We start from the raw sequence: 14,780 nt of genomic DNA on the forward strand, positions 1-14,780 counted from the left end.
GGTTGGACATACTGCCAAATTCTCTAAAACGACATTGGAGGCGGCTTATTGTAGAGAAATTAATATTCAATTTTCTGGCTACAGCTCTGGTGAACATTCATATAGTCAGCATGCCAATTGCATGCTCCCTCAAAACTTGAGACATCTGTGGCATTGTGTTGTGTGACAAAAGCGCACATTTTAGTGACATTTTGTCCCCAGCACAATGTGCAACTGTGTAATGATCATGCTGTTTAATCAGCTTCTCGATATGCCGCACCTGTCAGGTGAATGGATTATCTTGGCAAAGTGTTAAATGCTCACTAACAGGGATGTAAACAAATTTGTGCACAAAATGAGAGAAATAAGCTTATTGTTCATATGGAACATTTCAAGGATCTTTTATTTCAGCTCATGAAACATGGGACCAACACTTTACATGTTGTGTTTATATTTTTGTTCAGTATACTTTGTACCTCATTTACTCAAGTGTTTCAGTTATTTTAGCAGTTACCTGGCTTATAGGCCAAGTGGCTTATATTATGTCTAAGAGGACAGAGAGGATAATGTAACTGATCAAAAGACAAGCACAATATCTTAAACATTTTGTTTTTTAATGTTCAATAATCACATCACTAATTAACAATTAATCACAATAAACACTTCTTTCAAACCAAAAATGTCAATTCAAAATGAATGAAAAACAAGAAAACAAATTCTGCAAATGACAAATTCTGCGAATGACATAAGTCTATTGAACACATTTCATTTGTTTCTGCATGCTCTTAAATAGGTGTTTTCTATGAGTACACTTGCACATTGGGTGTGCGCTAGCGGAAGAAGCAGCTCTATGGAGCTCATTGTAGCATTACTGGAGAGCTCTAAGTAACACAAGCCAAACCTGACAGCTACTGTTAACCTTACATAAGGGTGTGTTAGGGCGCGGACGTCTCCATGACACTCCAGGACAGTGTGTGTGTGTGTGTTTCTGTGTGTGCGTGCATGTAGGGCAAGGGCAACAATATTCCTAAATGACATATGACCTGACTTCTAATCCCACTTCCTGCTTTAACAGGAAGCCCTGCACCACAATGGCATGTTATACAGTGCAATTCTACACATTAGTTTCAATCCCTTCCATGTTGCACGTATCTTGTTTTCAAATCAACGCAAGAAGGTCACTGTATCCTACAATGTCAAAATCACAACTGAAGGTCTACCTGTAAATAAGAGTATTTTCATTTCTTAAGACTGGGGTTGTGGGGATGGACAAAGGTTATGTGAAAGTTAACAAAACTCTTACAATTTGTGAAATAAACACTGTTCAATAGACAGCAATCCACAAACTGGACCAGACCTCATTATGCCTCCCATGCGTATAACCCCTCAAACACTCCCCACTGACCCAACCACCATGTCGCTATGGGAACACATGATAAATACAAAAGTGTTGCATCTATAGAACATTATATCTCTATAACATTCTTTCACTTCAGCAGCCCTTTTCTTGGAAAAAAGGCAGACTTGCTCAATAACAATAATGATACCCCTTACCATTAAAACTGTTAAAGACATATTAACATAAAAGCTGTAACATCCTTATTACCATCATTGTTGTTTTCATATATTTTTTTCCCCTGTGGCGAAAGTGTATAAAACAGTAAAATATCTATTTATATACAACCGTGTGCAATCTCAGAGAGAACATACCGGTGAGTGTGGTAAGTCAGGATCAGGGGTAATATTGAAATGTCTCTTATCAGATGAGGATCGTGTCACCAGAGGCCATACTACGATCCACCTCAGCTGCCGTTCCTCTTACAACAATCACTGCTGTACTACAAAACCGCTCAAATATCAATATCTACAAACCTCTCCAATTTTAAAATAACATCTTGTTGATAACAATAAAATGTATTGACCCATTTTCTTAAAACGTTTAAATGGACTTTTTTTTGGCTCTGGGTTTAGGCCTATTCCACACATCTCAATAGATTGTGATTAATTTAATTTAAAAACATTATTACAATGTCTTTTAAACAATATTTCATGGATATCCTAGGAACAATATGGGAGTAAATCAGTGTGTGGAGAGAGAGCTTTACCTTTCATCAAATACACATTACCATCACACACCCTCTTTAATATATTCAATAATTTAAGGTCATTTTAATAGTTTCCATATCTCTTTAAGAGGATATTAAAGTAGGTCTACATCTTGATGTGAATTAGGGGGGGGGGGGGATCATTCCTCAAAAAGAGTACCTGGTGTACTGTCCTTATTTTGAGCTCAACACATTTAAAAAACATGACGAACTTATAGCTGAATTATATAATATACCAAACTGCAATAGAATTTAGAATCAAATTGACAGCCCCCAATTTTCTTTCTGCCCACTGTAAAAAAAAGAAAAGAAAATACAACACCGACTATTTGCTCCCAAGGACAAATATACTGAACCACAACACTGCAAGTCATAATGCACATAGGCTTTCTGCTCTGGGCATGATATTACCTGGCCATGCACTAAAAAGGCAATTGGAGGCAATTGTTGGATACATTACTACAAGTAAAATAAGCCACATTGAATGTTCCACTGCCAACAGCCTGACAAAAACAAGTCCTTCAGCAGAACCTCTAATAATGTTCCAACAAGTCCTTCAGCAAGTCCTCTTATAACTGTCAATAACACTTTACCAGAACCCTCAGAAAACAGCTGAAATGGGACAACAAGCAGGACTGGTCACAAAATACGATTATTCTAAATCCTAATCCAACTACAGTGCCACCGTGCGGTTTCATTTTCAACTATGACATTCTGTCTGTCTGTGTCACTCCAGGGACAAGGGTCCATCAGCTTGAGCTTCCAGCCCGAGTCCCATCCCAGTTTCAGGTAAGCAGGACAGGAGGCACGTACAGTACAAGACACATCGCTCCACCAACCTCCAAGACACTTTCCTTCACATAATTCACCTTAACATTCTATTACCCTCTGGAGTTTTCCTAGACAGCACTATTCTGACACATCACATTGTTGTCTTAACACACTGAAGAGGACCCGTCTTTACGTCACTACGCCTCAGTGTTCGCTGTCTCCCTTTTTTATCTGTCTGTCTCCCTCGTCACACCCCTGACATGCTTTCTCAGTCTCAACGCCCTAAACGGAGACGCATCTTCATGACTGTGTGCCTTTGTTTCGAGAAAAATATATGTGAGTGTATTCAAGAGGATTTCTGAGCCCTGTTGGCAGAGACCATCCACCATATTTCTTACACGGGAAATAAAACGAAAGAAGAAAATAATGAAACAAACCTTAAAACTAAGCTGATGAGGAAAATAAACTCATGTAAAAGTAAACAGAACAGAACGCCACAGCTCATTGTTACAGTATTATTCAATCAAACACACCATCACAAACACACCGTTTAAAGAGTTAAATAGCCTACTGTTCAAGTACAGTCTACTAGTTTACTAATATTTTGTGAGTGCTCTTTAAAAACAAAATGTATTTAACCCTTGGACAGTGAAAAAGAGGGACCTGGACTCTGGGTACATGGATATGAGAGAGGAGGGAGGTGAGGCAGTGAGTGAATGAGTCGATGGTTGGTGAATAGTGAGTAAATTAATCAATGGTTATTGGGAACACACCACAGCCCTACATGCTCACAAGTAAAAGGGCTCTACACACATATTAGTCTGCGTACATAACCCACAGGTGAGTCTAGGAAGGTTTCCCATTGGGGGTGTCTATGTGAACCAAACAGGTGTGTTCAGGGATGGCGATGCCTGGTAGATTACTCTCACTAAAACGGCACTAGGACGTACTGTAATACTAGATAAGACTGATTTTTGCTACTGTACGCTGCAACTGCCATGTTATGCTCTTGGAGAGGTAAGGAAACATGAATTAGACTTCACAGTTAACATGGCAAGCCTCCGTTCCCCTCCCAATGTTATCCCAACCTGCTTGAAGCTTGGTCTACTGTATGTACAATGTCAGCTCATCCAATGGGAACACAGGACAGCGGTAGGTAGGTAAGCGCAGGTTTAGGCGTAGTAAGAGAATGATACATGGGTGAGGTGTTTGGATGTGGGATTGAGGGTCATGACCTGAGTCCTGCTAGCGTGCCGTTGCCCCCCTGTCCCAGCGGGGGGAGGAGGGAGGGGGCAGCGGGGGTTGCCAGCAGAAGTCAGGGAGTCGTTGAGAGAGACGCTGCATTGTGGGTGTGAGGGGCTGTCTCCCAGGGCTGGCCAGGTTATGATGTCGGCGCCGTGGTCCGTGCGAGAGCGGGCATTCTCGCGGAAGTTGAGCTTCAAAGACTCAATCTGCAGCAGGAAGTGTGTAAATGGGACAGAAAGAATGGGAAAGAGGAGAGAAGGAGAGAGGAGTGGGGGACATAGGAGATGTTGAGGGGGTTAATATGAAGAGGGTAGATGGATAGCACAAAGAAGAATTAGAAGCCTGTAAAATAAGAAGTCAAAGGTAATGGGGTGGTCAGGGACATGTAAATCACAAAATAAATATGAAAGTCTCAAAGTCATTTAGATAAGAGACCATCTCTGCTTATTTTGTATCCAAATTTGCCCCTTCATAAGGCCCCTCTCCAGACCAGACAATCATAAAGAACATTTGGGAGGCCTCATATTAGCTCACATCAAGGGATAGGAGTCTGAGAGAATGAGGAGGAAGGAGTGGGACGCAGCCCTAGTGGAGAGAGGACAGGCAGAGGACTGTTCGGTTTGGACGGCACACTTACTTGTCTCAGGGATGCGCGAGTCAAAGCCCTGGGGGTCATGGATGCCCTGGCTTCCGCAGGGGGCACCCTCCTTCACCCCATTCTCCTGGGCGGGGCTGCTTGCCTGCCCTGGCACCTTGGCTGAGGCATCACTGGAGGGAGCCCCATTTTCCTCTGCCGTCTCCTCGGCTCCCTCAGCCTAAAGATGCATACAGTAGCAGGGTGTCAATTGGGTGGGGGGGTTGCAATGGAATAGAAGAAGGGGTTGCAGTGTGTGTACAGTAGGACAGATGAGATATTAACTACAAGCGTACTCAAACAAAACATGGTAGGCACTGAGGATGTCTTCAATGAGGGAAATAAAAATGGTAGAAAATCATAAAAGCTAAAATAGGTCCAGTGGTCTGACGGTATCAAATATTGTGGAAAATAAAAGAGCTATATTTACTCAAACATATTAGATGAGAGCTGGCTTTGGATATGGAATATATTATTCAGCTAAATCTGAAATTTCTTTAGAATAATAATAATTATAATTATCTTTAGACAGGGGCTTATGTGTCCAGTAGCTCTGGGTACATAAAACACGTGTCTCTATTTCACAAAAAGACCACAAGGGAAGGAATAAATAACAACATCCATGGGAAGCTAGATGGTTTGGTAAACGTGTGTGTGTTTCAACACAACACTACACATCACCCGCACCATTAAACCCTGGGTTTTATCACCATTTTCATTCAAAAGAAATGTGCATACCTAAACCATAGAGAGCACCAAATTAAACATGTTATCATGGATTGTGCAAGTGTTGCGTATACTGCTGGTGCAAGCTGAAAGGTACTGTATGTGCAGGTATATTATAACATCTCTGAAATAGTCATATAGTATGTGTCCAAAGAGTGTGATTGAGGACCAACTGAGAACATGTCAATATGTGTATGTGTTCATTATCAACTGTGTACAGTATGCACTGCATGCAGAAATATCAATATTCATTCACAGTGCCAGAGGAGATGAACGGTGCATCCATGGAGATGCTGGTCATGTGACTGATAAATGGACTTCATTCTTTGAGTATTGTTATGAACACAGTGAGAAAAGAGCACAAACATGGATAAACTCAATGCTATGCTTTCCCCCGCATTGCCTCTCTCTCTCTCTGGGAGTGTTTTGTAGTTGAGAGGCCGTGTGGAGGGCTCTGTCCTTACTTATTTTCTTGATTCTTTCCTTGGTCATGCTATAGATGGTGCTATAGCTGAGGCTGGGTCTAGTCCTGCTATAGATGGTGCTGTAGATGAGGCTGGGTCTAGTCCTGCTATCGATGGTGCTATAGTGGAGGTTGGGTCTAGTCCTGCTATAGATGGTGCTATAGCTGAGGCTGGGTCTAGTTCTGCTATAGATGGTGCTGTAGATGAGGCTGGGTCTAGTCCTGCTATAGATGGTGCAGTAGCTGAGGCTGGGTCTAGTCCTGCTATAGATGGTGCTGTAGATGAGGCTGGGTCTAGTCCTGCTATAGATGGTGCTATAGCTGAGGCTGGGTCTAGTCATGCTATAGATGGTGGTGTAGCTGAGGCTGGGTCTAGTCATGCTATAGATGGTGCTGTAGCTGAGGCTGGGTCTAGTCATGCTATAGATGGTGGTGTAGATGGGGCTGGATATAGTCATGTAATTGGTGGTGTAGATGAGGCTGGCTCGAGTCATGTAACGTATGGTGGTGTAGATGAGGCTGGGTCTAGTCATGTAATGGAGGGTGGTGTAGATGAGGCTGGATCTAGTCAGGCTATAGATGGTGGTGTAGATGAGGCTGGGTCTAGTCATGTAATGGATGGTGTAGATGAGGCTGGATCTAGTCATGTAATGGATGGTGGTGGAGATGAGGCTGGGTCTTGGCAGGTTATGGAGAGTGGTGTAGATGAGGCTGGGTCTAGTCATGTAATGGAGGGTGGTGGAGATGAGGCTGGGTCTAGTCATGTAATGGAGGGTGGTGGAGATGAGGCTGGATCTAGTCAGGCTATAGATGGTGGTGTAGATGAGGCTGGGTCTAGTCATGTAATGGAGGGTGGTGTAGATGAGGCTGGATCTAGTCAGGCTATAGATGGTGGTGTAGATGAGGCTGGGTCTAGTCATGTAATGGAGGGTGGTGTAGATGAGGCTGGATCTAGTCAGGCTATAGATGGTGGTGTAGATGAGGCTGGGTCTAGTCATGTAATGGATGGTGGTGTAGATGAGGCTGGGTCTAGTCATGTAATGGAGGGTGGTGTAGATGAGGCTGGGCCTAGTCAGGTTATGCTAGTGGATGAGGAGTGTATAGTGGGGAAGGGCAAGTGAATAGGGGTGGTGGAGGAGGGTATCAAGCGGAAAATGAAAAAGGGGGAGAAGAAAGGAGGTGGGAGGGGAGAGGCACTAAGGAACCTTTGCTTGGTGCCAGGGGGGGGGGGCAGCTAGAGAGAAAGGGCAGGTGGTCAGGATGGGAGATGGAGATGCGGAGGAGGAGGGTGAGTCTAAGGACGAGAAGGTCGCTTTCTTTTCAGACTCAATGGGTCCAGAGCTGACAGTCAGTCAGGCAGAGGGGTCAAAGTACAAGGTTAGGGAACTGTCAAGGTTCCTGAATAATCCCGAAGGGAAAAAGGAATCTTGAAGCTTTTTTTTGTGATCCGGTAAAGTTTGTAAGATCAGTACAACACGCCAGAGGTGTGGACTCGAGTCATATGACTTGGACAAATATGATGATTTGCAACTCGACTTTGACTTCAACATCAATGACTCGTGACTTGACTTGGATTTGAGCCTTATGACTCGACCTGACTTGATATCCTCCCTAAGCCCAAATATTAAAAATGATGCTATTAAAAAAAGTGTGCAGCGCATCAACTCTTCATTTAACGGATGACAGTTGGAATCGGACAGCAGCCAATCAAATTGTGCCAGCTGAGAAAAAGTGCGTGGCAGTGTAGAGGAACATCGGCAGGTGAATTCAGATGGAGCCCTTGGAAAGATGATACCCCAAATTATTATTTTCGGATATAAAGACGACGCTGTATCAACAAAAAAAACAGATCGTAACTTGCAAAACATGCAGGAAGAAAATTACAGACGGAGGCGCAACAATTTCCAACTTTGTTTGACATTTGAAGCTGCACAAAGAACGGTAAGCCGCGGCTAATATAGCCGAGAGCTATATATTTTATTACCTTACTAGTGTATCATGTAGGCTAATGTAACGTTAAATCAATGAGCCTCCACACAGCCAGTCAGTGTAGGAATGTGATCATTCCACCCCAGATTGAGCTACAACTGGCTAGCCACTTGGTAACCTCAATCTTGCCTGATGTTCCTAAAACAAGGTTGGGCGATTGAGTACAAGCCTACATCGCCCGACTGCGCCCCATAGCGATTCTCGATAGTCGATCACTATTGTTTCCATGGAAAAATAAAATTTCTTTAGAAACTAATAAATATATAGATATTTTTAAAAGCATTCATGATTTGCGTAAATGTAATATACTAACTATTACTCTGGTTAAAAATATGAAATTCTATTACATTTGGTGAAGAGCACATTATGACTTGTTTAGGACTCGAAACTCAAAGTTAAAGACTTGAGACCTGACTTGAGACTTACTTGTGATTTGTAAAACAATGGCTTGGTCCCACCTCAAACACACTATGAAAAACAAGGAGCATGGTGTCCTCTCACTCAGGAAATGTGTTAGGTTTAGGAAGTTGGTCACAACCACCGTGCGTAAGGGTCTACCTTCAGATGCTGTTTAGATGAATAGTTTCTTTCTGGCACTGGGGCTTTTTGAGCTTTGCTATTGGTCTCTTTCTTTGCTGGCTTTTCTCCCACTTTTTATGGAGACTCTTTGGCTAGGCTCGCTTAATTTAATTGGTGCCAGAGATGCAGGTCAGAGGAGTCTGTTGGGTGAATTTGTAAAACAAAAAAAGTACAGGTGTTGTTTCTGCTGGAGATATGGTGTGTTGGGGAGGCCGTCTGTATAGCTGGGGAAGATGTTTCAGGAGATATGGTGTGTTGGGGAGGCCGTCTGTATAGCTGGGGAAGATGTTTCAGGAGATATGGTGTGTTGGGGAGGCCGTCTGTATAGCTGGGGAAGATGTTTCAGGAGATATGGTGTGTTGGGGAGGCTGTATAGCTGGGGAAGATGTTTCAGGAGATATAGCTGGGGAAGATGTTTCAGGAGATATGGTGTGTTGGGGGGAAGATGTTTCAGGAGATATGGTGTGTTGGGGAGGCCGTCTGTATAGCTGGGGAAGATGTTTCATGAGATATGGTGTGTTGGGGAGGCCGTCTGTATAGCTGGGGAAGATGTTTCAGGAGATATGGTGTGTTGGGGAGGCAGTCTGTATAGCTGGTGTGATAAGATGTTTCAGGAGATATGGTGTGTTGGGAGGCCGTTGTATGGCTGGGGAAGATGAGAGATATGGTGTGTTGGGGAAGATGTTTCAGGAGATATGGTGTGTTGGGGAGGCAGTCTGTATAGCTGGGGAAGATGTTTCAGGAGATATGGTGTGTTGGGGATATGGTGTGTTGGGGAGGCGTCTGTATAGCTGGGGAAGATGTTTCAGGAGATATGGTGTGTTGGGGAGGCCGTCTGTATAGCTGGGGAAGATGTTTCAGGAGATATGGTGTGTTGGGGAGGCAGTCTGTATAGCTGTGGAAGATGTTTCAGGAGATATGGTGTGTTGGGGAGGCCGTCTGTATAGCTGGGGAAGATGTTTCAGGAGATATGGTGTGTTGGGGAGGCCGTCTGTATAGCTGGGGAAGATGTTTCAGGAGATATGGTGTGTTGGGGAGGCCGTCTGTATAGCTGGGGAAGATGTTTCAGGAGATATGGTGTGTTGGGGATACATAGCTGGGGAAGATGTTTCAGGAGATATGGGGTTGGGGAGGCCGTCTGTATAGCTGGGGAAGATGTTTCAGGATATATGGTGTGTTGGGGAGGCCGTCTGTATAGCTGGGGAAGATGTTTCAGGAGATATGGTGTGTTGGGGAGGCCGTCTGTATAGCTGGGGAAGATGTTTCAGGAGATATGGTGTGTTGGGGAGGCCGTCTGTATAGCCGTGGAAGATGTTTCAGGAGATATGGTGTGTTGGGGAGGCCGTCTGTATAGCTGGGGAAGATGTTTCAGGAGATATGGTGTGTTGGGGAGGCCGTCTGTATAGCTGGGGAAGATGGGTTGGATACATGGTGTGTTGGGGAGGCCGTCTGTATAGCTGGGGAAGATGGGCTGGATATATGGTGTGTTGGGGAGGCCGTCTGTATAGCTGGGGAAGATGGGTTGGATACATGGTGTGTTGGGGAGGCCGTGGGTGTACATGGTGTGGGGAGGCCGTCTGTATAGCTGGGGAAGATGGGCTGGATATATGGTGTGTTGGGGAGGCCATGGTGTGTTGGGGAGGCCGTCTGTATAGCTGGGGAAGATGGGTTGGATACATGGTGTGTTGGGGAGGCCGTCTGTATAGCTGGGGAAGATGGGTTGGATACATGGTGTGTTGGGGATAGCTGGGGAAGATGGTGTGTTGGGGAGGCCGTCTGTATAGCTGGGGAAGATGTTTCAGGAGATATGGTGTGTTGGGGAGGCCGTCTGTATAGCTGGGGAAGATGTTTCAGGAGATCAGGTGTGTTGGGGAGATAGCTGGGGAAGATGTTTCAGGAGATATGGTGTGTTGGGGAGGCCGTCTGTATAGCTGGGGAAGATGTTTCAGGAGATATGGTGTGTTGGGGAGGCCGTCTGTATAGCTGGGGAAGATGTTTCAGGAGATATGGTGTGGGGGAGGCCGTCTGTATAGCTGGGGAAGATGTTTCAGGAGATATGGTGTGTTGGGGAGGCCGTCTGTATAGCTGGGGAAGATGTTTCAGGAGATATGAGATGTTTCAGGAGATGGTGTGTGGGGAGGCCGTCTGTATAGCTGGGGAAGATGTTTCAGGAGATATGGTGTGTTGGGGAGGCCGTCTGTATAGCTGGGGAAGATGTTTCAGGAGATATGGTGTGTTGGGGAGGCCGTCTGTATAGCTGGGGAAGATGTTTCAGGAGATATGGTGTGTTGGGGAGGCCGTCTGTATAGCTGGGGAAGATGTTTCAGGAGATATGGTGTGGGGAGGCCGTCTTATAGGGGAAGATGTTTCAGGAGATATGGTGTGTTGGGGAGGCCGTCTGTATAGCTGGGGAAGATGGGTTGGAGATATGGTGTGTTGGGGAGGCCGTCTGTATAGCTGGGGAAGATGGGTTGGATATATGGTGTGTTGGGGAGGCCGTCTGGCTGGGGAAGATGGGTTGGATATATGGTGTGTTGGGGAGGCCGTCTGTATAGCTGGGGAAGATGGGTTGGATACATGGTGTGTTGGGGAGGCCGTCTGTATAGCTGGGGAAGATGGGTTGGATACATGGTGTGTTGGGGAGGCCGTCTGTATAGCTGGGGAAGATGGGCTGGATATACGGTGTGTTGGGGAGGCCGTCTGTATAGCTGGGGAAGATGGGTTGGATACATGGTGTGTTGGGGAGGCCGTCTGTATAGCTGGGGAAGATGGGTTGGATACATGGTGTGTTGGGGAGGAGTCTGTATAGCTGGGGAAGATGGGTTGGATACATGGTGTGTTGGGGAGGCCGTCTGTATAGCTGGGGAAGATGGGTTGGATACATGGTGTGTTGGGGAGGCCGTCTGTATAGCTGGGGAAGATGTTTCAGGAGATATGGTGTGTTGGGGAGGCCGTCTGTATAGCTGGGGAAGATGTTTCAGGAGATATGGTGTGTTGGGGAGGCCGTCTGTATAGCTGGTGTTTCAGGAGATATGGTGTGTTGGGGGGGCCGTCTGTATAGCTGGGGAAGATGTTTCAGGAGATATGGTGTGTTGGGGAGGCCGTCTGTATAGCTGGGAAGATGATGTTTCAGGTGTGTTGGGGAGGCCGTCTGTATAGCTGGGGAAGATGTTTCAGGAGATATGGTGTGTTGGGGAGGCCGTCTGTATAGCTGGGGAAGATGTTTCAGGAGATATGGTGTGTTGGGGAGGCCGTCTGTATAGCTGGGGAAAATGTTTGGATACATGGTGTGTTGGGGAGGCCGTCTGTAGCTGGGGAAGATGGGTTGGATATATGGTGTGTTGGGGAGGCCGTCTGTATAGCTGGGGAAGATGTTTCAGGAGATATGGTGTGTTGGGGAGGCCGTCTGTATAGCTGGGGAAGATGTTTCAGGAGATATGGTGTGTTGGGGAGGCCGTCTGTATAGCTGGGGAAGATGTTTCAGGAGATATGGTGTGTTGGGGAGGCAGTCTGTATAGCTGGGGAAGATGTTTCAGGAGATATGGTGTGTTGGGGAAGATGTTTCAGGAGATATGGTGTGTTGGGGAGGCCGTCTGTATAGCTGGGGAAGATGTTTCAGGAGATATGGTGTGTTGGGGAGGCCGTCTGTATAGCTGGGGAAGATGTTTCAGGAGATATGGTGTGTTGGGGAGGCAGTCTGTATAGCTGGGGAAGATGGGCTGGATATATGGTGTGTTGGGGAGGCCGTCTGTATAGCTGTGGAAGATGTTTCAGGAGATATGGTGTGTTGGGGAGGCCGTCTGTATAGCTGGTGAAGATGGGTTGGATACATGGTGTGTTGGGGAGGCCGTCTGTATAGCTGGGGAAGATGGGCTGGATATACGGTGTGTTGGGGAGGCAGTCTGTATAGCTGGGGAAGATGGGTTGGATACATGGTGTGTTGGGGAGGCCGTCTGTATAGCTGGGGAAGATGGGTTGGATACATGGTGTGTTGGGGAGGCCGTCTGTATAGCTGGGGAAGATGGGTTGGATACATGGTGTGTTGGGGAGGCCGTCTGTATAGCTGGGGAAGATGGGTTGGATACATGGTGTGTTGGGGAGGCCGTCTGTATAGCTGGGGAAGATGGGTTGGATACATGGTGTGTTGGGGAGGCCGTCTGTGGGTTGGATACTGTATAGCTGGGGAAGATGGGCTGGATATACGGTGTGTTGGGGAGGCCGTCTGTATAGCTGGGGAAGATGGGCTGGATATACGGTGTGTTGGGGAGGCCGTCTGTATAGCTGGGGAAGATGGGTTGGATACATGGTGTGTTGGGGAGGCCGTCTGTATAGCTGGGGAAGATGGGTTGGATATATGGTGTGTTGGGGAGGCCGTCTGTATAGCTGGGGAAGATGGGTTGGATACATGGTGTGTTGGGGAGGCCGTCTGTATAGCTGGGGAAGATGGGTTGGATACATGGTGTGTTGGGGAGGCCGTCTGTATAGCTGGGGAAGATGGGTTGGATACATGGTGTGTTGGGGAGGCCGTCTGTATAGCTGGGGAAGATGGGTTGGATACATGGTGTGTTGGGGAGGCCGTCTGTATAGCTGGGGAAGATGGGTTGGATATACGGTTGCAGAATTGGTGAGGTTTTGGTTATTGTGATGTGTGATGTTGTTTTGTATCGTGGGGTAAAGGACAAGGTGAGTACGCAGCACAGGGGATATTTGTCTTTTTGAAGGGGGTGGTGGTGGTGAGGATTTAATGAAATGAGGATGTATCATTAAAGAAAGTCTCTCCCTCCTGTGGGGAGCGACACTTTCCACAGACAGTATTGTCCACAATGTATTGTAATAACTTACCGTACCTGTGCCATGCTCAATGGCTATCTTCACTAAAATGTTTTCCGAATGCTATCACTGTGGAGATCACATTTCTAAGTTGTTTTCTGGAATTTACCATTTGACACAGGCTGAACATCTGATCTGATGCACCAGATGTAATAGACTATACTGGGGACAGGTGTCTGACAGTAAACTGTCAGCGTGAAAGTAGGAGTATAAAGCAGTCACTCAGTGTGAGGGTCCTTTGTCCAGTGACCTCACCTTGATGTTACCACCGCCGGGCTCGTGACAGAGGTTGTCCATTGAGCCCACTTTGGACTTAGCCTGATCCTTGTTGTTCACTTTCTGGGACTCGATCTTCACATCGCCGCCCCCTACAGGACACACACAGTCAATGGGACAGCACAGACAATACACACTGCACAGGTCCGCAGAACAGAGATCAGTTGTTGTTCTGCTTAATCATTATAATCATCTTTGGTAGTCACATTTGAATGGTCCTTAATAACATCTTGAGCATATAATGACAGTAATGTGCTCTGGTCAATAAAACACACAGAAACATACACAACACATGCATTACAGTGTACATTCAGTATGGCAACTCAACAGGTCTACCAAGAGGGCCTTTACCAGGCTTGTGCTTGATGTTGGCCTTGGAGCCACACTTCGATGTCACTTTGCTTAGATCCACCTTCTTGTTGAGTATCTGTACCTGCAAATATACATTAGACCCAGTTACACACACAGAAGAGGAAATGAATGACCACCCGTCAAAGATCCATGACGGCCATCTTCTTCGCCATGCAGTTGAACCTATTCAGCTTTATCTTTAGCCATCTGTTCTTGGGAAAACTCATGTACTCATGTGTCCACTGCATACAGTAGCAGCACGCGCACAACCAATCAAAGGAGGAAGTCTGCATAGAGAGCCAATCAGAGTTGAGTGTCTGGGCAGGTCAGAGGTTAGACAGGTAAGGGTGGTGTTTGATTGGTGTTGAGTGAGTTAGAAACAGCGACAGGTAGAGTCTATGCCAGTGTTTTACAACTCTAGTGTTTCCCAATTGTAGCCCCGGAAAAGCTTGTCAACTAATCTTGTCAACTAATCATCAAGCTCTCAATGAGTTAAATCAGGTGAGTTTATCTGGGGCTACAACAAAAATGTGTGCTGTTGGAGGGACTGGAGTTGGGAAACACTGGTCTAAGCCATGGACAGTAGCAGGTACTCCGGAGGAGGGTTAGCTAGAGACACCATGCTGTCCAAAAGCCACATCATAAAACAGCCTCTTATTGCCAAGGCCCCCCCCCCCAAAAAAACGGTGAATAAGAGTGACGTCTTAAAAGCGTTCGGTGGTGTCATTCGGCAGGAGCGATGCTTTCAGGCAATGACTGTGCCAGTGCCAAAAGGGCGGCAGCACTGTAGCATTTCCTAGACTAGAACCAAATTTGTCAATGATAGAACCGT

The 14,780-nt window shown here is 46.0% G+C and overlaps 1 protein-coding gene across 6 annotated transcripts in view; it reads right to left on the bottom strand.

Moving 5' to 3' along the window:
• Positions 1-4,186: 4,186 nt before the first annotated feature.
• Positions 4,187-14,780, bottom strand: part of LOC135517353 (microtubule-associated protein 4) — a 134,310-nt gene continuing 123,716 nt past the window's right edge. For 5 of the 6 annotated variants that reach the window (XM_064941571.1, XM_064941573.1, XM_064941569.1 and 2 more), the window contains 4 exons: positions 13,949-14,030; positions 13,577-13,689; positions 4,738-4,915; positions 4,218-4,442 (listed from right to left, as the gene is read on the bottom strand). In XM_064941571.1, coding sequence (XP_064797643.1) covers positions 4,435-4,442; positions 4,738-4,915; positions 13,577-13,689; positions 13,949-14,030 — 381 coding nt within the window. In that variant the 3' untranslated portion in view covers positions 4,218-4,434. Of the gene's footprint in view, positions 4,443-4,737; positions 4,916-13,576; positions 13,690-13,948; positions 14,031-14,780 lie in introns of all 6 variants that reach the window. The other variant, XM_064941570.1, reaches the window with a different exon arrangement.

This window comes from Oncorhynchus masou, chromosome 28, assembly GCF_036934945.1.
Source record: "Oncorhynchus masou masou isolate Uvic2021 chromosome 28, UVic_Omas_1.1, whole genome shotgun sequence".
NCBI lineage: Eukaryota > Metazoa > Chordata > Actinopteri > Salmoniformes > Salmonidae > Oncorhynchus > Oncorhynchus masou.